The sequence below is a fragment of the Takifugu flavidus genome, chromosome 18, assembly GCF_003711565.1.
Source record: "Takifugu flavidus isolate HTHZ2018 chromosome 18, ASM371156v2, whole genome shotgun sequence".
In the NCBI taxonomy this organism is placed as follows: Eukaryota; Metazoa; Chordata; class Actinopteri; order Tetraodontiformes; family Tetraodontidae; genus Takifugu; species Takifugu flavidus.
In genome coordinates, this window is record NC_079537.1 from 10,885,754 (window position 1) to 10,908,212 (window position 22,459).

The 22,459-nt window shown below is 45.6% G+C and overlaps 2 protein-coding genes and 3 non-coding genes across 13 annotated transcripts; 3 read left to right on the top strand and 2 right to left on the bottom strand.

Annotated features, from left to right (window-relative positions):
* Positions 1 to 1,111: 1,111 nt before the first annotated feature.
* On the bottom strand, positions 1,112 to 13,249 carry LOC130515362 (alpha-2,8-sialyltransferase 8E-like). Of its 9 annotated transcripts, XM_057015533.1 has the most exons (13): positions 12,262 to 13,247; positions 10,752 to 10,820; positions 10,617 to 10,687; positions 8,407 to 8,479; positions 8,268 to 8,342; positions 4,365 to 4,433; positions 4,226 to 4,300; positions 3,113 to 3,181; positions 2,974 to 3,048; positions 2,677 to 2,821; positions 2,410 to 2,522; positions 2,233 to 2,325; positions 1,112 to 2,138 (listed from the first exon to the last, which is right to left on the bottom strand). In XM_057015533.1, the coding sequence occupies exons 1-13, from the start codon at positions 12,360 to 12,362 to the stop codon at positions 1,625 to 1,627; spliced, it is 1,542 nt and encodes a 513-aa protein (XP_056871513.1). In that variant the 5' UTR covers positions 12,363 to 13,247; the 3' UTR covers positions 1,112 to 1,624. The 9 variants fall into 9 exon arrangements, with proteins under 9 accessions (XP_056871513.1, XP_056871517.1, XP_056871516.1 ...); XM_057015537.1 differs by lacking the exons at positions 3,113 to 3,181; positions 4,226 to 4,300 and having other exon boundaries at positions 12,262 to 13,249; XM_057015536.1 differs by lacking the exons at positions 10,617 to 10,687; positions 10,752 to 10,820 and having other exon boundaries at positions 8,407 to 8,475; positions 12,262 to 13,248.
* On the top strand, positions 2,538 to 2,609 carry trnac-gca (transfer RNA cysteine (anticodon GCA)). Its single transcript has one exon. It is a non-coding gene; the product is annotated as a tRNA-Cys (tRNA).
* On the top strand, positions 7,815 to 7,887 carry trnac-gca (transfer RNA cysteine (anticodon GCA)). The gene has a single exon. It is a non-coding gene; the product is annotated as a tRNA-Cys (tRNA).
* A 117-nt stretch (positions 13,250 to 13,366) lies between the features above and the next one.
* On the bottom strand, positions 13,367 to 22,164 carry LOC130515370 (alpha-2,8-sialyltransferase 8F-like). Its single transcript, XM_057015557.1, has 9 exons — positions 22,021 to 22,164; positions 20,511 to 20,579; positions 20,376 to 20,446; positions 14,810 to 14,882; positions 14,671 to 14,745; positions 14,374 to 14,518; positions 14,081 to 14,193; positions 13,905 to 13,997; positions 13,367 to 13,790 (listed from the first exon to the last, which is right to left on the bottom strand). The coding sequence occupies exons 1-9, from the start codon at positions 22,119 to 22,121 to the stop codon at positions 13,382 to 13,384; spliced, it is 1,149 nt and encodes a 382-aa protein (XP_056871537.1). The 5' UTR covers positions 22,122 to 22,164; the 3' UTR covers positions 13,367 to 13,381.
* trnac-gca (transfer RNA cysteine (anticodon GCA)) lies at positions 14,218 to 14,290 on the top strand. The gene has a single exon. It is a non-coding gene; the product is annotated as a tRNA-Cys (tRNA).
* Positions 22,165 to 22,459: the final 295 nt, after the last annotated feature.

Below are 22,459 nucleotides of genomic sequence, written 5' to 3' on the forward strand. Positions count from 1 at the left end.
GCAGCTCGTTTGATGACGGCTGAACTTCCGCTTCTGACAGGAGGAACATCCCCGTCTGTCAGACTTAAAATTACATTAACGCCTCGCGAGATTTAGGTTTGCTCCATCTCACACAGTTTAAAAAAACAACAAGAACTGGTGTGACGTTACAAACATTCCTGCAGTCATTCCATACTCGTGAGAAATCCAGTGGAATGGTCCGAATGTCCTCAGTCATGTTTCCACTCATTTGCCTGGAGAACAAACATGAAACAGTGAGGAGGAAGAATGTTTTCTTTTCACGAATTTGACAAATTTGAAAAAAAAAAAGCTATCCCCGGAGAGGCTCGCCGGTGGGAATGAGAGGGAAGCTGCAGCTGTGAGTACAATGAGGTCACTGCTGATGTGAGCCAATCCCACGAGCAATCTCCGGGAAGGCAACTTGTGGCAACAGGCTAATCTCTCTAAAAAGAAACAAACATTCCAGCCCATTAATGGCCTAATTGTCTGGATAAAACTCAAACACTACAAAGATCTGGTTTTAGGGGCACTGAGCACATGATTCCAGGAGGCAGAGGGAGCAGTTGGGTGCCTCCTAACTGGAGCAAAGCTTCTTCCAGATGTTTGGATTTGCAGTGAAAATGTTACAGCTGCAGGTGCGGTAATATCAAAATCAAAACGTAAAGAATCGGATGAAGTTTGGGGCCATGATTTTAAAGATTTGTGACAAACCAACACAACCACAATTGGTTTGACAAAGTTTCTGCCGCACCAACGCCCGGAATTAAAAACTTTCAAGTTGATACCATTGAAAGGGGAACCACTCCAGAAAATACAGAAGAATTTTACAAAGAATGAATCTGTGGAGGAAAATTTGGCTGCGAACATCCAAGATTTTCCCCTGGCGTCACTTTAGTGGTTGCCGAGGCAACGGACAAAGTATTCTTCCGGTTGCGTGAAAGCGCTATAAAATAGCTTTCTTATTTCACCCATTAATCAGTTTTAGAAATACATCTGAAATCTACTTTTAAAATGTCCCACAGCAAATTTATGTTTATTTAAATTTAAATTAATGACCCTTGGCCTAGGCAGTGAGGGGGTTAGAAGGTTAGAAAAAGTCAATCCATGCACATTCTTGGTTTTTCTTTTTTTATTAGAGCCGACCATTTTCCCTGTCAAATGAGTTGCAAATCTACTCAACAGTTTAAACCTTAAATACATCTGGAAAATTGGGATTTCATCCCAAATCAGGTCTGGCTGTAAATGTTTAATCAAAGTGGTCAAACATCAAATGGTTCATTGGATGCATTTATGAAGTTAATCGATGTAAAATGTAGTTGTAACAGATTGAACCACGACCATTGTATTTGGTCATTGGAGGCTGGCTGTCACAGCTTTAATGTAGGAACCACAAACAAAACAACTCTTGTATTTAAGTCTTATCACTAAATTCTTGTTAAAGGCTCTCATAGAGCATTTGGGTCAACAGAATTTTGTTCCAGATTACATCTTTGAAGCTTCTACTGATGAATAGATTTATGTTTAATGTTGTGCAAACATCTCTTGACGTAAATAAAACTAGTGGTCAGTTTTACCCCGATCAATTAATCAGTGTCACCAAAACACTGGTACATTCACTGAGTGGCTACGGACGTCCGTCTCCTCTGGTGCTGCCCATAAGGTTCACATCACCTGGCACACAGTCATCCAGGTGAAGCCTGAGCACGCCCTCTGTGTGCAGCTGCAGCAGGAGTTCAAACTCCACCGGCATGGCGTGGAACTTCTTTTTAGGTGGTATGTCGTCGTAGTAGTGGTTCTTCAGGGTACGGAGTCCATGCGGATGGTTGCCGAACGGCCAGAAGCCAAACAAGTGCACGTTGCTGCAGAGTTCCAGTGCCAGACTGGCCACCATTAGGCCGGTGCTGAGTCGGACTGCTCGTAAACCTTTGGAGCGCCAGAAGACGTCGAGTTTCTGTAGGTACTGAGGATTGAAGGAAATAGTTCGGGTGGGGCTTCCAAAGTCCTCAATGGAGTAAAAAGCCCGCAGGGACACAGGAGTGTTGCGCCTATAGGAGAACGTAGGAAGCAGCAGTAGGGAGTTGCCATAGCTACGCAGACTCTCTATGAATGGACACCGTTTCTCCATGAGTGCACCGTACCTGAACAGAACAGCTGACGTCAAAACACACACACACATACACACACACACACACAGACAATGTTGTGGGGTCACAGTGGATCGTTTGAGCTCACTTCGCAACGAGGATGCTGGGGTTCGCCGTCACCAGGTCGGTTTTAACGCCCACGTGGTCCTGGTAACCGTTGTTCAGGGGGGGCAGGTTACACCTGAACACATCGTTGCAGAGAATGACCTCTGGAAGCGGAGAAAAATCAGATTTTGCCGCCGTGAACCTGAACTCATCATCTCACCTGATGACAAACTGAGCCGAGTCGATCATCTTTCCACAGCCGCTGTCGCTCAGGATCCCACCGTTGCCGACAACAGCGCACGTTTTATATGTTTTATTAGGGAAAGGATGTTCCTACAGTCAAGAATTGGGGGTATATCTCAGTGGTAGAGCATTTGACTGCAGATCAAGAGGTCTCTGGTTCAAATCCAGGTGCCCCCTGGGTTCCACCTTCTACTTCTCAGTCTTCTTTACCATCTGAAGTTATGTCACCACACAAACGTACTACCTTTGGAAAGGTGTTGAACATCTCTGGGGTCACCTGGACCGAACTTTTTCTTTCCCCATCATACACAATTTTAGATCCCACCACGGTGTTGGCCTGCGTGATGATGGCCTTCTCAAACCCCTGACACTTGCTTCTCAGCTCAGACCTAAAGAATCACATTATTAAACTATGAATTCTGAAGGTCAATCATTTGATGATTATTGTACCAGCATTTGATCTGCAAAGTGTTAAATGTGTCTTTAAGGACAGAGCAGGATGTCCTGATTTTCATCTCTTCTCTTAAGTAAAACACTTTACCTGAATTTTTTGGACTTGCCCTCTTTCTTCTCCCAGGTTTGAGCGTACAACCTGTTGACCTTGTCAATGATCTCCCTGTGACAAAAAGGTAGACGTGACTCCATCTGATGACGCGCCCACATAAACGTTTCTGTCTCACCTGCAACCTGAGCACAGTTCCGCCGCCTGCTGGGGGACCTCCTGTCTTCCAGGAGCTGTCTGATTCTTGCTGAGAACACAACAGATAAATTGTGACTTTTACTAAGGTTGCACCACTACAGTGTGTTGAAATTGAACATATGGTGTTAAAAGCCATTGTGCGACCCATCTTTGCTGTTATGTTAGACGATACTGTTCACGCAACAAAAAAAGTCCTTACCCAAATAACAATGATTGACATCCCTTTGATGGGAGTTTGGATTGTTTTCTGTGCTTTATACAATGTTTTGTTAAATGTTTCCTATTGTGAATATATGATGTTAAAATTATTATTTCTCAGTGAGATTATATGAAAGATGCACCTGCCTGCCTGCCTGCCTGCCTAATAATAATTATAGGATTATTATTATTAGTAGTAGTAGTAGTAGTAGTAGTAGTAGTAAAATGAATAAGTAAAATGAATACGTGCATAATACTAAATACAAGGATGGTAAATATGTAAATGCAAACATGCCAAAATTTCTTCATACAGTAGGGTTAGCCATGGAGTTCCACAAGGTTCTGTACTTGGACCAATCCTTTTCACCTTGTACATGCTTCCCTTAGGAAACATTATTCGGCAGCATGGAATATATTTTCATTGTTATGCTGATGACACTCAGCTTTATTTATCCATGAAACCAGAGGAGACAGAGCAGTTAGTGAAGCTTCAGACCTGAAGAACATCACAAGGATCAGGAAACTACTGACGCAGTATGATGCTGAAAAGTTAGTCCCTGCATTTGTTACTTCCAGGCTGGACTATTGTAATTCTTTATTATCAGGGTGTCCAAACAACTCTTTAAGAAGCCTTCAGGTGATCCAAAATGCAGCAGCTAGAGTTCTGACAGGTATTGACAAAAGAGATCACATAACTCCTGTAATGGTGTCTCTTCAGGACTGTTGCGTGTTGGGGGTCAGGCACTGGGATACTGTAATGTGCCTCAAGGCAATTTTGATTGTAAAAGAGGCTATATAAATAAAGCTTGATTGATCGATGATTGATGATTGATTGATTGATTGATTGATTGATTGAAAATAAATTCATAATGTTTCAACTTGTGAAACATTTTACCTGAATATTTTGGACTTGTCCTCCTTCTTCTCCAAGGTTTGAGCGTACGACCTGTTGACCTTGTCAGTGATCTCCCTGTGACACAAAGGTAGACGTGACTCCATCTGATGATGCGCCCACATAAATGTTTCTGTCTCACCTGCAACCGAAGTACCGTTCGGCCGCCTGCTGGGGGACTTCCTGTCTTCCAGTAGCTGTGTGATTCTTGCTGAGAACACAACAAATAAATTGTGACTTTTACTATTGTTGCACAGCCAGCGTTATGAAACTGAAGGTGGAAACTACACTTTTGACTATATTTCATCAAGATTCCTCATTGACCTACAAACCCTTTCCTCACAGGACAGCTGTTACATTAACATGTTGATTTAATGACAGCGGTAGGCAGGAACAGGTGGTGGTACCTGTCCATCTTGTCGGGCCGGTGTAACAGTCTCTGGCTCTAAGAGCTGCCCAATGCAGTCAGACTGCACTGGAGGGGGTGGGGGTGGGAGCATGGCTCTTAGCTTAGCCACCACCCTCCTCCACAGAGTCCAGAGAGAAGCCCAGGATAGAGCTAACCCTCCTGACTAGCCTGTCCAATCTCTCCCTGTCCTGAGCTGAGATAACACATTAAAGATTGGTGAGGGCACCACACAGACAAAGAAAGTTCTGAAGAGTTTCCCCTGCTCTCCAAAAGACCTCAGTCTCCTCATTCGGAAGAGTCGGTTCTGAGCCTTCCTATACAGAGTGTTCGTGTGATGGACCAGTCCAGTTTATTGTTCAGATGTACATCCATGTACTTGTAGGTGGACACCCTCTCAATGTTCATACCCTGGATGCTCATCAGAGCAGGTGGAGCATGTTTTTGCCTCCTGAAGTATATCAACAGCTCCTTGGTTCTGCAGACACCAGTCCACCACTCCTTATCAACTCTGTCAGTGATGAGGCTGAGGATCACAGAGTCATCACAGAGGTTCTGGGGGTGGCAGGTTGAGGGGCTGTAGGTGAAGTCTGAGGTGTAGAGGGTGAACAGGAATGGAGCCAGAACGGTGCCCGGCGCTGAATAGAAGCATGTCGGCCTCCCAGTTCTGTGCTCTCACACACAGTGGCCACAAGGTCAGGTAGACGATGATTCTGTCCGAATAACATGTCTCCAGGACAGTAACCCTTTCATTGCTGATGTCAACTCAACAGTAAACTTAACTTTAGAACACAGAAAAGATTGTAGCAAAGAAATGTTTTTTTTTCTTAATTTAATACTCCTATTTTCTTGGTTCAGAATTTTTAGGCCTTCTCTGAAGACCGAGAAGACCCTGAAGGTTCTGTAAGATGACGTGTCATAACGACACACAGGTGAAGTGCATTAGAAAGGAGTATACTATAGATATAGGGAGCAAAGGTGAATTGCCACAGCATAATGTTTTGTCAGATCAGCAATCTAGATAGATATCCCAGTTGTGGAAGTAGGGTGGTCCCACCCAAAGCACTGTTCAAAGGCACATTAACTAATGGAAACAAACAATTTTATACACAAGGAACCACATAAAATTGTCTGACTTCACTGTAGCACAAAAGTGTTCTTAGTATCTTTGTGTGTGTGTGTGTGTTACACACTTACTTGTTATCAGATAAGTACCAACTGAGGATGGACAGCAGACCCATGATAACAATCCCCAGACAGAAGCGAGTCTTTAAGAACTTTCCCCTCATGGCTCACCTCACTGGCTAACGTCTGCTAGCCCTGGTCACCTTTTGATTTACCTGTTTCCACTAACTTCTCAGGACTCTTTTGCCCTCCCTCTGCTCCTCTCTCTCTCTCTCTCTCTCTCTCTCTCTCTCTCTGTCTCTCTCTCCCCCACCTTCATATCTTCACTCTCTTCCTGGTCTTGTACCGGTAACCCTCCCTCTCAGACACAAATCAGGAAGGTTAGAAAAGGTGAGTTAATGCACAATCACATGTTCTTGGTTTCTCTCTTTTATTGGAGGCCATTTTCAAATCCGCTTAACAGTTTAAACTAAACAAATTTGGAAATATGGAACTTCCTCCCAAATCATGTCTGGATTTAAATGTTTAATCAAAGTGGTCAAACATTAGCACATGGTTAATTGGATGTATTTATTCTCTTTCATCAAAGTCAAATACAAACCTAGTTTTCTCCAGACTTTGAACCATCACGACCATTTTACAACAGTATTTGGTCGTTGGGGGCTGGCTGTCACAGCTTTGAAGTAGCAACCAGGAAACAAACACCTGTCGGTAGTGGTCTTATTTGTTGAAGGGCCCAGCCCACAAAGGTCCATTTCACACCTGTGGCAGACCCAGTGTCAGTTCCTCATGGGGAAATAGAAGCATTCAACCACAACCAGAACATTCTAGGTGTTTTGACCAGAGATGTTTGATTCTGTAAAAAATACTTTCATTTTAGATATAAAGTAATTACAGTTATTGTAAGGCACTGTGGTGCATTCAAGGCCTCATGGAGTGTTGGGTCAACAACACTGTGGGCCATTCCACCTGGGAAGCTTCTGCTGATAAATAGGTTTGTGTTTAGAGTTGCTGCGTTTTGATTTCAGTGCAAATATCTCCAGACACGACTAAAACTAGTGGTCAGTTTTACCCCGATCAATTAATCAGTGTCACCAAAAAAATGGTACATTTACTGAGTGGCTACGGAGGTCCGTCTCCTCCGGTGCTGCCCATAAGGTTCACTTCACCTGGCACACAGTCGTCCAGGTGAAGCCTGAGCACGCCCTCTGTGTGCAGCTGCAGCAGGAGTTCAAACTCCACCGGCATGGCGTGGAACTTCTTTTTAGTCTGTATGTCGTCGTAGTAGTGGTTCTTCAGGGTACGGAGTCCATGCGGATGGTTGCTGAACGGCCAGAAGCCAAACAAGTGCACGTTGCTGCAGAGTTCCAGTGCCAGACTGGCCACCATTAGGCCGGTGCTGAGCCGGACTGCTCGTAAACCTTTGGAGCGCCAGAAGACGTCGAGTTTCTGTAGGTACTGAGGATTGAAGGAAATAGCTCGGGTGGGGCTTCCAAAGTCCTCAATGGAGTAAAAAGCCCGCAGGGACACAGGAGTGTTGCGCCTATAGGAGAACGTAGGAAGCAGCAGTAGGGAGTTGCCATAGCTACGCAGACTCTCTATGAATGGACGCCGTCTCCCCATGAGTGCACCATACCTGAACAGAACAGCTGACGTCAATACACACACACACACATACACACACACACATGCACATACACACACACACAGACAATGTTGTGGGGTCACAGTGGATCGTTTGAGCTCACTTCTCAAAGAGGATGCTGGGGTTCGCCGTCACCAGGTCGGTTTTAACGCCCACGTGGTCCTGGTAACCGTTGTTCAGGGGGGGCAGGTTACACCTGAACACATCGTTGCAGAGAATGACCTCTGGAAGCGGAGAAAAAGGGAATCTGTCGCCGTGAACCTGAACTCATCATCTCACCTGATGACAAACTGAGCCGAGTCGATCATCTTTCCACAGCCGCTGTCACTCAGGATCCCACCGTTGCCGACAACAGCGCACGTTTCCCATGTTTTATTTGGGAAAGGATGTTCCTACAGTCAAGAATTGGGAGAATTGGGGGTATAGCTCAGTGGTAGAGCATTTGACTGCAAATAAAGAGATCTCTGGTTCCAAGTCCAGATACCCCCTGGGGTTCCACCTTCTAGTTTTACGTGTTCTCAGTGTCAATCTTCTTTACTGTCAGAAGTTATGTCACCACACAAACGTACTACCTTTGGAAAGGTGTTGAACATCTCCGGGGTCACCTGGACCAAGCTTTTTCTTTCCCCATCATACACAATTTTAGATCCCACCACGGTGTTGGCCTGCGTGATGACGGCCTTCTCAAACCCCTGACACTTGCTGCTCAGCTCAGACCTAAAGAATCACATTATTAAACTATGAATGCTGAAGGTCAATCATTTGATGATTATTGTACCAGCATTTGATCTCCAACATGTTAAATGTGTCTTTAAAGAAAGAGCAGGATGTCCTGATTTTCATCTCTTCTCTTCAGTAAAACACTTTACCTGAATTTTTTGTACTTGTCTTCCTTCTTCTCCCAGGTTTGAGCGTACAACCTGTTGACCTTGTCAATGATCTCCCTGTGACACAAAGGTAGACGTGACTCCATCTGATGACGCGCCCACATAAACGTTTCTGTCTCACCTGCAACCTGAGCACAGGTCGGCCACCTGCTGGGGGACCTCCTGTCTTACAGGAGCTGTGTGATTCTTGCTGAGAACACAACAGATAAACTGTGAATTTTACGATTGTTGCACAACCACAGTGTGTTGAAATTGAACATATGATGTTAAAAGCCATTGTGATACCCATCTTTGCTGTTATGTTAGATGATACTGTTCACGCAACCAAAAAACAAGTCCTTAACCAAATAACAATAAAAGATTGACATTCCTTTGATGAGTGTTTGTATTGTTTTCTGAGCTTTATTCAATATTTTGTTTAATGTTTTCTATTTTGAATATATGACGCTAAAATGATTATTTCTCAGTAAGATTATGTGAAAGATGCACCTATCTATGATACTAACAATTAATACTATTAATGACACTTGTTATTATCATTATTATTATCTCTCCTGAGGAGAGAAACAAACACCACAGCGTTTCAATCCCCTATCTGTCCGGGGTCTCTAAAAAATTTAGAAGGATCCTCTTAAAACATGACATACCGGTGCAGTTTAAACCCAGCAAGACACTCAGACAGAAACTGGTACACTCGAAGGACAAGACACCAAGACATAAACAATGTGATGTTGTTTATCCTGTACAGTGTCCGGAGGAATGTAAGGAATTGTACATTGGTGAAACCAAACAACCTCTCCATGGAAGAATGGCACAACACAAACGTACTAACTCTTCGGGTCAGAACTCAGCAGTCCACTTACACCTAAAGGAGAGCGGGCACTCCATTGAGTACAGCCAAGTACGGATACTGGCCAGAGAAGACCACTGGTTTAAAAGGGGTGTCAAGGAAGCCATCCATGTCAAATTGGAAAAACCATCCTTAAACAAAGGTTTTGGGCTAAGGCACTTCCTATCACCCACATACAACGCAGTCCTCCACTCCTTCCAACAACAAACCAAACACACTATTTCAGGGGACCTGGTGACTCATTACCATGTGAGCCAGCAGATAAAGGGGAGACACCCAACTAGGTGAACGACCCTGCCAACGACTCTCAGGTGACCACCCAGACCATTAGAATGCTAATGGTCCACAAGGGCTATAGTTTCAAGCTCTGTCCCCAACAAGTTCAGAACTGAAGAAGTCTACTGGATAGAAGGCAAAATGCCTTCAAGAGAAGAAAAACACCTGCAGAGGAACGGCCTGTTTGAGATGTTTCAGTCAGGCTTTAGAGCTCACCACAGCACAAAAACAGCACTTATTAAAGTTTCTAATGATCTTACTGGACTGGTTTCTATGCTGGTTCTGCTGGACCTCAGTGCTGCTTTTGATACAGTTACAGAGACTACAGACTATGTTATTGGGATTAAAGGGACAGCACGAGACTTGTTTAGATCTGAAACGGGCAGAGCAATTGGACCCAAACGCGGCACGCTCGGAAGGAAGATCCCAGTGAGCTGGCACAGTGAACTGAGCAGCAGAAGAAGGCCAGCCACAAGCAAACAGAACCCAGGGGTGATTCGCATGAACTCGGGATCAGAGACAGAAGGCGGAGGTCTTTACCGGGACCGAGGCGAGGCAGGATTGTCAAGAAAAGGCAGGGTTGGTACCGGATGATCAGTCCATAGGAAAAAGCTGGAATGACTCGTATGAATGCAGAGGACAATTTGGTAGAGAGGGAACAGAGGCAGGACCTTAAATACCGGGCTGATTGCTGATTCTGAGCAGGTGAGTGAAACAATTCCCAGAAGACAGACTGTGACAAGATCATATTTACCAGATATATACCAGTTTGCTCATGTCCATGGCATTCCCCCCTCAAACTGTAGGGTTAGTCATGGAGTTCTACAAGGTTCTGAACTTGGACCAATCTTTTTCACCTTGTGCATGTTCCCCTTAGGAAACATTATTCAATGTTATTTATTGGGTAGTTTTTCTGCTTCTCTCCCCCTCTCTCTGTATCCATCTACAGATATTATTTCCCTGATCTCTGCCTATTCTCTCCTCTACCTGTCCTCCCCCTTCTCCTCCCTCTCTACCCAGTCGGCCATTAGCAGGAGGGTCACCCTACATGAGCCTGGTCCTGCTCAAGGTTTCTTCCGGGTAAAGGGGAGTTGTTCCTTGCCACTGTTGCTTGTTGGGGGTCAGGCCCCAGGATTCTGTAATGTGCCTCAAGGCAATTCATAATGTTTCAATGATCCAGTTTAAACTTGTGAAACATTTTACCTATATTTTGGACTTGTCCTCCTTCTTCTCCAAGGTTTGAGCGTACGACCTGTTGACCTTGTCAGTGATCTCCCTGTGACACAAAGGTAGACGTGACTCCATCTGATGATGCGCCCAGATAAAAGTTTCTGTCTCACCTGCAACCTGAGCACAGTTCGGCCGACTGCTGGGGGACTTCCTGTCTTCCAGGAGCTGTGTGATTCTTCCTGCGAACACAACAGATAAACTGTGACTTTTACTATTGTTGCACAGCCAGCGTTATGAAACTGAACCTCTCCTCACAGGACAGCTGCTACATTAACATGTTGATTTAATGACAGCGGTAGGCAGGAACAGGCGGTGGTACCTGTCCATCTTGTCGGGCCGGTGTAACAGTCTCTGGCTCTAAGAGCTGCCAATGCAGTCAGACTGCACTGGAGGGGGTGGGGGTGGGAGCATGGCTCTTAGCTTAGCCACCATCCTCCTCCACAGAGTCCAGAGAGAAGCCCAGGATAGAGCTAACCCTCCTGATTAGCATGTCCAATCTCTCCCTGTCCTGAGCTGAGATAACATATTAAAGATGGCTGAGGGCACCACACAGACAAAGAAAGTTCTGAAGAGTTTCCCCTGCTCTCCAGAAGACCTCAGTCTCCTCATTCGGAAGAGTCGGTTCTGAGCCTTCCTATACAGAGTGTTCGTGTGATGGGACTAGTCCAGTTTATTGTTCAGATGTACAGCCATGTACTTGTAGGTGGACACCCTCTCAATGTTCATACCCTGGATGCTCATCAGAACAGGTGGAGCATGTTTTTGCCTCCTGAAGTATTTCAACATCTCCTTGGTTCTGCAGACACCAGTCCACCACTCCTTATCAACTCTGTCAGTGATGAGGCTGAGGATCACAGAGTCATCACAGAGGTTCTGGGGGTGGCAGGTTGAGGGGCTGTAGGTGAAGTCTGAGGTGTGGAGGGTGAACAGGAATGGAGCCAGAACGGTGCCCGGCACTGAATAGAAGCATGTCGGCCTCCCAGTTCTGTGCTCTCACACACAGTGGCCACAAGGTCAGGTAGACGATGATTCTGTCCGAATAACATGTCTCCAGGACAGTAACCCTTTCATTGCTGATGTCAACTCAACAGTAAACTTAACTTTAGAACACAGAAAAGATAATATGTATTGTAGCAAAGAAATGTTTTTTTTTCTTAATGTAATACTCCTATTTTCTTGGTTCAGAATTTTTAGGCCTTCTCTGAAGACCTAGAAGACCCTGAAGGTTCTGTCAGATGACGTGTCATAACGACACAAGATAACATGTAATAATGACACAACAAGACGGTATTCTTATTAACACAGGTGAAGTGCATTAGAAAGGAGTATACTACAGATATAGGGAGCAAAGGTGAATTGTCCGGCCACAGCATAATGTTTTGTCAGATCAGCAATCTATATACGTAGATATCCCAGTTGTGGAAGTAGGGTGGTCCCACCCAAAGCACTGTTCAAAGGCACATTAACTAATGGAAGCAAACAATTTTATACACAAGGAACCACATACAATTGTCTGACTTCACTGTAGCACAACAGTTTGTGTGTGTGTGTGAGTGTGTGTGTGGTGTGTGTGTGGTGGTGTGTGTGTGTGTGGTGTGTGTGTGTGTGTGACACACTTACTTGTTACCAGATAAGTACCAACTGAGGCTGGACAGCAACCCCATGAGACAGACAATAACAATCCCCAGAGAGAAGCAGGACTTTAAGAACCTTCTCCTCATGGCTCACCTCGCTGGCTAACGTCTGCTAACCCTGCGTCACCTTTTACTTTACCTGTTTCCACTAACTTCTCAGGACTCTTTTGCCCTCCCTCTGCTTCTCTCTCTCTCTCTCTCTCTCTCCCCCACCTTCATATCTTCACTCTCTTCCTGGTCTTGTACCGGTAACCCTGCCTCTCAGACACAAATCAGGAAGGTTAGAAAAGGTGAGTTAATGCACAATCACATGTTCTTGGTTTCTCTCTTTTATTGGAGGCCATTTTCAAATCCGCTTAACAGTTTAAACTTTAAACAAATTTGGAAATATGGAACTTCCTCCCAAATAATGTCTGGATTTAAATGTTTAATCAAAGTGGTCCAACATTAGCACATGGTTAATTGGATGTATTTATTTCTCTTTCGTCAAAGTCAAATAGAAACCTAGTTTTCTCCAGACTTTGAACCATCACGACCATTTTACAACAGTATTTGGTCGTTGGGGGCTGGCTGTCACAGCTTTGAAGTAGCTTATTTGTTGAAGGGCCCAGCCCACAAAGGTCCATTTCACACCTGTCGCACACCCAGTGTCAGTTCCTCATGGGGAAATAGAAGCATTCAACCACAACCAGAACATTCTAGGTGTTTTGACCAGAGATGTTTGATTCTGTAAAAAATACTTCATTTTAGATATAAAGTAATTACAGTTATTGTAAGGCACTGTGGTGCATTCAAGGCCTCATGGAGTGTTGGGTCAACAACACTGTGGTCCAGATTCCACCTGGGAAGCTTCTGCTGATAAATAGGTTTGTGTTTAGAGTTGCTGCGTTTTGATTTCAGTGCAAATATCTCTAGACACAACTAAAACTAGTGGTCAGTTTTACCCCGATCAATTAATCAGTGTCACCAAAAAACTAGTACATTTACTGAGTGGCTACAGAGGAGGTCCGTCTCCTCCGGTGCTGCCCATAAGGTTCACTTCACCTGGCACACAGTCGTCCAGGTGAAGCCTGAGCACGCCCTCTGTGTGCAGCTGCAGCAGGAGTTCAAACTCCACCGGCATGGCGTGGAACGAACTTCTTTTTAGTCTGTATGTCGTCGTAGTAGTGGTTCTTCAGGGTACGGAGTCCATGCGGATGGTTGCCGAACGGCCAGAAGCCAAACAAGTGCACGTTGCTGCAGAGTTCCAGTGCCAGACTGGCCACCATTAGGCCGGTGCTGAGTCGGACTGCTCGTAAACCTTTGGAGCGCCAGAAGACGTCGAGTTTCTGTAGGTACTGAGGATTGAAGGAAATAGCTCGGGTGGGGCTTCCAAAGTCCTCAATGGAGTAAAAAGCCCGCAGGGACACAGGAGTGTTGCTCCTATAGGAGAACGTAGGAAGCAGCAGTAGGGAGTTGCCATAGCTACGCAGACTCTCTATGAATGGACGCCGTCTCCCCATGAGTGCACCATACCTGAACAGAACAGCTGACGTCAAAACACGCACACACACATACACACACACACACATGCACATACACACACACACAGACAATGTTGTGGGGTCACAGTGGATCGTTTGAGCTCACTTCTCAACGAGGATGCTGGGGTTCGCCGTCACCAGGTCGGTTTTAACGCCCACGTGGTCCTGGTAACCGTTGTTCAGGGGGGGCAGGTTACACCTGAACACATCGTTGCAGAGAATGACCTCTGGAAGCGGAGAAAAAGGGAATCTGTCGCCGTGAACCTGAACTCATCATCTCACCTGATGACAAACTGAGCCGAGTCGATCATCTTTCCACAGCCGCTGTCACTCAGGATCCCACCGTTGCCGACAACAGCGCACGTTTCCCATGTTTTATTTGGGAAAGGATGTTCCTACAGTCAAGAATTGGGAGAATTGGGGGTATAGCTCAGTGGTAGAGCATTTGACTGCAAATAAAGAGATCTCTGGTTCCAAGTCCAGATACCCCCTGGGGTTCCACCTTCTAGTTTTACGTGTTCTCAGTGTCAATCTTCTTTACTGTCAGAAGTTATGTCACCACACAAACGTACTACCTTTGGAAAGGTGTTGAACATCTCCGGGGTCACCTGGACCAAGCTTTTTCTTTCCCCATCATACACAATTTTAGATCCCACCACGGTGTTGGCCTGCGTGATGATGGCCTTCTCAAACCCCTGACACTTGCTGCTCAGCTCAGACCTAAAGAATCACATTATTAAACTATGAATTCTGAAGGTCAATCATTTGATGATTATTGTACCAGCATTTGATCTGCAAAGTGTTAAATGTGTCTTCAAAGAAAGAGCAGGATGTCCTGATTTTCATCTCTTCTCTTAAGTAAAACACTTTACCTGAATTTTTTGTACTTGTCTTCCTTCTTCTCCCAGGTTTGAGCGTACAACCTGTTGACCTTGTCAATGATCTCCCTGTGACACAAAGGTAGACGTGACTCCATCTGATGACGCGCCCACATAAACGTTTCTGTCTCACCTGCAACCTGAGCACAGGTCGGCCACCTGCTGGGGGACCTCCTGTCTTACAGGAGCTGTGTGATTCTTGCTGAGAACACAACAGATAAACTGTGAATTTTACGATTGTTGCACAACACAGTGTTTGAATTGAACATATGATGTTAAAAGCCATTGTGATACCCATCTTTGCTGTTATGTTAGATGATACTGTTCACGTAACAAAAAAACAAGTCCTTAACCAAATAACAATAAAAGATTGACATCCCTTTGATGAGTGTTTGTATTGTTTTCTGAGCTTTATTCAATATTTTGTTTAATGTTTTCTATTTTGAATATATGACGCTAAAATGATTATTTCTCAGTAAGATTATGTGAAAGATGCACCTATCTATGATACTAACAATTAATACTATTAATGACACTTGTTATTATCATTATTATTATCTCTCCTGAGGAGAGAAAACAAAAACCACAGCGTTTCAATCCCCTATCTGTCTGGGGTCTCTAAAAAATTTAGAAGGATCCTCTTAAAACATGACATACCGGTGCAGTTTAACCCAGCAAGACACTCAGACAGAAACTGGTACCCCCGAAGGACAAGACACCAAGACATAAACAATGTAATGTTGTTTATCCTGTACAGTGTCCGGAGGAATGTAAGGAATTGTACATTGTTGAAACCAAACAACCTCTCCATGGAAGAATGGCACAACACAAACGTACTAACTCTTCGGGTCAGAACTCAGCAGTCCACTTACACCTAAAGGAGAGCGGGCACTCCATTGAGTACAGCCAAGTACGGATACTGGCCAGAGAAGACCACTGGTTTAAAAGGGGTGTCAAGGAAGCCATCCATGTCAAATTGGAAAAACCATCCTTAAACAAAGGTTTTGGGCTAAGGCACTTCCTATATCACCCATACAACGCAGTCCTCCACTCCTTCCAACAACAAACCAAACACACTATTTCAGGGGACCTGGTGACTCATTACCATGTGAGCCAGCAGATAAAGGGGAGACACCACCAACTAGGTGAACGACCCTGCCAACGACTCTCAGGTGACCACCCAGACCATTAGAATGCTAATGGTCCACAAGGGCTATAGTTTCAAGCTCTGTCCCCAACAAGTTCAGAACTGAAGAAGTCTACTGGATAGAAGGCAAAATGCCTTCAAGAGAAGAAAAACACCTGCAGAGGAACGGCCTGTTTGAGATGTTTCAGTCAGGCTTTAGAGCTCACCACAGCACAAAAACAGCACTTATTAAAGTTTCTAATGATCTTACTGGACTGGTTTCTATGCTGGTTCTGCTGGACCTCAGTGCTGCTTTTGATACAAGATGTCTGTGTAAATTCTCAGTCATCCAGGTCATTGTATCCAAGGTAGTTTTCTCTGTCAACTGGACTGGGTTTCTTCTCTTGAAGACGTTTCGCCTTCTATCCAGAAGGCTTCTTCAGTTCTGAAATCGCTTGGGAGAGAGCTTGAAAATATATAGCCCCTGTGGACCATTTGCATGCTAATGATCCGGGTGGTCACCTGAGAGTCGTTAGCAGGGTCGTTGGTCGGGTCGTTCACCTAGTTTCTGTTGAGGTGTCTCCCCTTTGTCTGCTGGGTCACATGGTGATGAGTCACTGGGTCTCCTGGAATGGTGTGAATGTTTGTTTTGCTGTTGGAAGGAGTGGAGGACTGCATTGTATGTGGGTGATAGGAAGTGCCTCAGGCCACCACCTCTGTTCAAGGATGGTTTCTCCAATTTAACATGGATAGCTTCCTTAACCCCCCTTTCAAACCAGCGGTCTTCTCTGGCCAGTATCCTTACTTGGCTGTCCTCGAAGGAGTGCCCACTCTCCTTTAAGTGTAAGTGGACTGCTGAATCCTGACCCGAAGAGGTGGCACGTCTGTGTTGTGCCATTCTTCTGTGGAGAGGTTGTTTGGTTTCCCCAATGTACAGTTCCTTGCATTCCTCCTGGCACTGTACAGCATAGACAACATTACTTTGTTTGGGTCTTGGTGTCTTGTCCTTTGGGTGTACTAACCTCTGTCTGAGAGTGTTGCTGGGTTTGAAATGAACCGGTATGTCGTGTTTCTGGAGGATCCTCCTAAACTTCTCCGAGACTCCAGACAGGTAGGGGATGGAAACGCTGCGACGTTTGTTTCTCTCCTCCTCTCCTTTGCTGAGGTCTCGCTTTCTTGAGGTCCTGGTGAAGGCCCAGTCTGGGTAGCCACATGTTTTGAGAGCTGTCTTAATGTGGTCCTGTTCCTTCTTTCTGCCTTGGGATGTGGTGGGTATTTCTCTGGCCCGGTGTTGGAGGGTTCTGATCACTCCCAACTTGTGTTCCAGTGGATGGTGAGAGTCAAACTGGAGGTACTGGTCAGTATGTGTAGGTTTTCTGTAGACTTCGATGGTGAGATTTCTGTCCTCAGTGATCTTGACCGCGCAGTCCAGAAAGGCCAGACTGTTTCCTTTTACATCTTCCCGGGTGAATTTTACATGTTCGTCTGTTTTGTTGAGGTGATCGGAGAAAGCTTCCAATTCTTGTGTTTGGATTTTGACCCAGGTGTCATCAACATACCTGAACCAGTGGCTTGGCGCAGTTCCTGTGAAGGATGTCAGGGCCTGGGATTCCACCTTCTCCATGTATAGGTTGGCAACTATAGGGGATACTGGTGAGCCCATGGCACAGCCATGTTTCTGCCTGTAGAAGCCTTCTCTGTACTGGAAATAAGTGGTGTTCAAACACAGGTCCAGCATGGTGCAGATTTGGGCCGGTGTTAAGGTGGTTCTTTCTGTAAGGTTCTTGTCCAATAGAAGGTGCTTGTGGATGGTGTCTATGGCGCTGGCGGTGGGGATGCACGTGAAGAGTGACGTGACATCATAAGATACCTTATACTTACTACAGAAGCTGGAAAAGGATAAAGCCATTGACAGACCACAATACTACCGTCTATATCCAGGAGAAACCATCCCTTGCATTTATGGATTGCCCAAGATCCACAAACCAGGGACCCCTCTCAGACCCATAGTAAGCAGTATCAATTCTGTAACCTACAACATTTCCAAATACTTGGCCTCCATCTTGTCTCCCATGGTTGGCAAGACCCCACACCACATCAAAAACTCCCAAGACTTTGCTCAAAAAGTCGTTGGACTCACACTACTTCCAGAAGAGACTATGGTATCTTATGATGTCACGTCACTCTTCACGTGCATCCCCACCGCCAGCGCCATAGACACCATCCACAAGCACCTTCTATTGGACAAGAACCTTACAGAAAGAACCACCTTAACACCGGCCCAAATCTGCACCATGCTGGACCTGTGTTTGAACACCACTTATTTCCAGTACAGAGAAGGCTTCTACAGGCAGAAACATGGCTGTGCCATGGGCTCACCAGTATCCCCTATAGTTGCCAACCTATACATGGAGAAGGTGGAATCCCAGGCCCTGACATCCTTCACAGGAACTGCGCCAAGCCACTGGTTCAGGTATGTTGATGACACCTGGGTCAAAATCCAAACACAAGAATTGGAAGCTTTCTCCGATCACCTCAACAAAACAGACGAACATGTAAAATTCACCCGGGAAGATGTAAAAGGAAACAGTCTGGCCTTTCTGGACTGCGCGGTCAAGATCACTGAGGACAGAAATCTCACCATCGAAGTCTACAGAAAACCTACACATACTGACCAGTACCTCCAGTTTGACTCTCACCATCCACTGGAACACAAGTTGGGAGTGATCAGAACCCTCCAACACGGGCCAGAGAAATACCCACCACATCCCAAGGCAGAAAGAAGGAACAGGACCACATTAAGACAGCTCTCAAAACATGTGGCTACCCAGACTGGGCCTTCACCAGGACCTCAAGAAAGCGAGACCTCAGCAAAGGAGAGGAGGAGAGAAACAAACGTCGCAGCGTTTCCATCCCCTACCTGTCTGGAGTCTCGGAGAAGTTTAGGAGGATCCTCCAGAAACACGACATACCGGTTCATTTCAAACCCAGCAACACTCTCAGACAGAGGTTAGTACACCCAAAGGACAAGACACCAAGACCCAAACAAAGTAATGTTGTCTATGCTGTACAGTGCCAGGAGGAATGCAAGGAACTGTACATTGGGGAAACCAAACAACCTCTCCACAGAAGAATGGCACAACACAGACGTGCCACCTCTTCGGGTCAGGATTCAGCAGTCCACTTACACTTAAAGGAGAGTGGGCACTCCTTCGAGGACAGCCAAGTAAGGATACTGGCCAGAGAAGACCGCTGGTTTGAAAGGGGGGTTAAGGAAGCTATCCATGTTAAATTGGAGAAACCATCCTTGAACAGAGGTGGTGGCCTGAGGCACTTCCTATCACCCACATACAATGCAGTCCTCCACTCCTTCCAACAGCAAAACAAACATTCACACCATTCCAGGAGACCCAGTGACTCATCACCATGTGACCCAGCAGACAAAGGGAGACACCTCAACAGAAACTAGGTGAACGACCCGACCAACGACCCTGCTAACGACTCTCAGGTGACCACCCGGATCATTAGCATGCAAATGGTCCACAGGGGCTATATTTTCAAGCTCTCTCCCAAGCGATTTCAGAACTGAAGAAGCCTTCTGGATAGAAGGCGAAACGTCTTCAAGAGAAGAAACCCAGTCCAGTGACAGAGAAAACTACCTTGGATGCTTTTGATACAGTTACAGAGACTAGAGACTATGTGATTGGGATTAAAGGGACAGCACGAGACTTGTTTAGATCTGAAACGGGCAGAGCAATTGGACCCAAACGCAGCACGCTCGGAAGGAAGATCCCAGTGAGCTGGCACAGTGAACTGAGCAGCAGAAGAATGGCCAGCCACAAGCAAACAGAACCCAGGGGTGATTCGCATGAACTCGGGGTCAGAGACAGAAGGCGGAGGTCTTTACCGGGACAGAGGCGAGGCAGGATTGTCAAGAAAAGGCAGGGTTGGTACCGGATGATCAGTCCATAGGAAAATGCTGGAATGACTCATATGAATGCAGAGGACAATTTGGTAGAGAGGGAACAGAGGCAGGACCTTAAATACCGGGCTGATTGCTGATTCTGAGCAGGTGAGTGAAACGATTCCCAGAAGACAGACTGTGACAAGATCATATTTACCAGATATATACCAGTTTGCTCATGTCCATGGCATTCCCCCCTCAAACTGTAGGGTTAGCCATGGAGTTCCACAAGGTTCTGAACTTGGACCAATCTTTTTCACCTTGTGCATGTTCCCCTTAGGAAACATTATTCAATGTTATTTATTGGGTAGTTTTTCTGCTTCTCTCCCCCTCTCTCTGTATCCATCTACAGATATTATTTCCCTGATCTCTGCCTATTCTCTCCTCTACCTGTCCTCCCCCTTCTCCTCCCTCTGTACCCAGTCGGCCATTAGCAGGAGGGTCACCCTACATGAGCCTGGTCCTGCTCAAGGTTTCTTCCGGGTAAAGGGGAGTTGTTCCTTGCCACTGTTGCTTGTTGGGGGTCAGGCCCAGGAGATCTGTAATGTGCCTCAAGGCAATTCATAATGTTTCAATAATCCAGTTGAAACTTGTGAAACATTTTACCTCATATTTTGGACTTGTCCTCCTTCTTCTCCAAGGTTTGAGCGTACGACCTGTTGACCTTGTCAGTGATCTCCCTGTGACACAAAGGTAGACGTGACTCCATCTGATGATGCGCCCAGATAAAAGTTTCTGTCTCACCTGCAACCTGAGCACAGTTCGGCCGACTGCTGGGGGACCTCCTGTCTTCCAGGAGCTGTGTGATTCTTCCTGCGAACACAACAGATAAACTGTGACTTTTACTATTGTTGCACAGCCAGCGTTATGAAACTGAACCTCTCCTCACAGGACAGCTGCTACATTAACATGTTGATTTAATGACAGCGGTAGGCAGGAACAGGCGGTGGTACCTGTCCTTCTTGTCGGGCGGTGTGTAACAGTCTCTGGCTCTAAGAGCTGCCCAATGCAGTCAGACTGCACTGGAGGGGGTGGGGGTGGGAGCATGGCTCTTAGCTTAGCCACCATCCTCCTCCACAGAGTCCAGAGAGAAGCCCAGGATAGAGCTAACCCTCCTGATTAGCATGTCCAATCTCTCCCTGTCCTGAGCTGAGATAACATATTAAAGATTGGTGAGGGCACCACACAGACAAAGAAAGTTCTGAAGAGTTTCCCCTGCTCTCCAAAAGACCTCAGTCTCCTCATTCGGAAGAGTCGGTTCTGAGCCTTCCTATACAGAGTGTTCGTGTGATGGACTAGTCCAGTTTATTGTTCAGATGTACATCCATGTACTTGTAGGTGGACACCCTCTCAATGTTCATACCCTGGATGCTCATCAGAACAGGTGGAGCATGTTTTTGCCTCCTGAAGTATTTCAACATCCTTGGTTCTGCAGACACCAGTCCACCACTCCTTATCAACTCTGTCAGTGATGAGGCTGAGGATCACAGAGTCATCACAGAGGTTCTGGGGTGGGGGTGGCAGGTTGAGGGGCTGTAGGTGAAGTCTGAGGTGTAGAGGGTGAACAGGAATGGAGCCAGAACGGTGCCCGGCACTGAATAGAAGCATGTCGGCCTCCCAGTTCTGTGCTCTCACACACAGTGGCCACAAGGTCAGGTAGACGATGATTCTGTCCGAATAACATGTCTCCAGGACAGTAACCCTTTCATTGCTGATGTCAACTCAACAGTAAACTTAACTTTAGAACACAGAAAAGATCATATGTATTGTAGCAAAGAAATGTTTTTTTTCTTAATGTAATACTCCTATTTTCTTGGTTCAGAATTTTTAGGCCTTCTCTGAAGACCTAGAAGACCCTGAAGGTTCTGTCAGATGACGTGTCATAACGACACAAGATAACATGTAATAATGACACAACAAGACGGTATTCTTATTAACACAGGTGAAGGGCATTAGAAAGGAGTATACTACAGATATAGGGAGCAAAGGTGAATTGTCCGGCCACAGCATAATGTTTTGTCAGATCAGCAATCTATATACGTAGATATCCCAGTTGTGGAAGTAGGGTGGTCCCACCCAAAGCACTGTTCAAAGGCACATTAACTAATGGAACAAACAATTTTATACACAAGGAACCACATACAATTGTCTGACTTCACTGTAGCACACAGTGTTGTGTGTGTGTGTGTGGTGTGTGTGTGTGTGTGTTGTGTGTGTGTGTGTGTGTGTGTGTGTGTGTGTGTGACACACTTACTTGTTACCAGATAAGTACCAACTGAGGCTGGACAGCAACCCCATGAGACAGACAATAACAATCCCCAGAGAGAAGCAGGACTTTAAGAACCTTCTCCTCATGGCTCACCTCGCTGGCTAACGTCTGCTAACCCTGCGTCACCTTTTACTTACCTGTTTCCACTAACTTCTCAGGACTCTTTTGCCCTCCCTCTGCTCTCTTCTCTCTCTCTCTCTCTCTCTCCCCCACCTTCATATCTTCACTCTCTTCCTGGTCTTGTACCGGTAACCCCCTCTCAGACACAAATCAGGAAGGTTAGAAAAGGTGAGTTAATGCACAATCACATGTTCTTGGTTTCTCTCTTTTATTGGAGGCCATTTTCAAATCCGCTTAACAGTTTAAACTTTAAACAAATTTGGAAATATGGAACTTCCTCACAAATAATGTCTGGATTTAAATG

Excerpts from the sequence above, each read along its gene's own strand:
- LOC130515362 (XM_057015533.1), bottom strand. The coding sequence starts at position 12,362 with ATGAGGAGAAGGTTCTTAAAGTCCTGCTTCTCTCTGGGGATTGTTATT. Across the intron at positions 10,688-10,751 it reads GAACTGTGCTCAGGTTGCAG|GGAGATCACTGACAAGGTCA; the intron begins GTGAGACAGAAA and ends TTTGTGTCACAG. Across the intron at positions 3,182-4,225 it reads GACAAGTCCAAAATATTCAG|CAAGAATCAGACAGCTCCTG; the intron begins GTAAAATGTTTC and ends TTGTGTTCTCAG.
- LOC130515370 (XM_057015557.1), bottom strand. The coding sequence starts at position 22,121 with ATGAGGAGAAGGTTCTTAAAGTCCTGCTTCTCTCTGGGGATTGTTATT. Across the intron at positions 20,447-20,510 it reads GAACTGTGCTCAGGTTGCAG|GGAGATCACTGACAAGGTCA; the intron begins GTGAGACAGAAA and ends TTTGTGTCACAG. Across the intron at positions 14,519-14,670 it reads GACAAGTACAAAAAATTCAG|GTCTGAGCTGAGCAGCAAGT; the intron begins GTAAAGTGTTTT and ends GTGATTCTTTAG.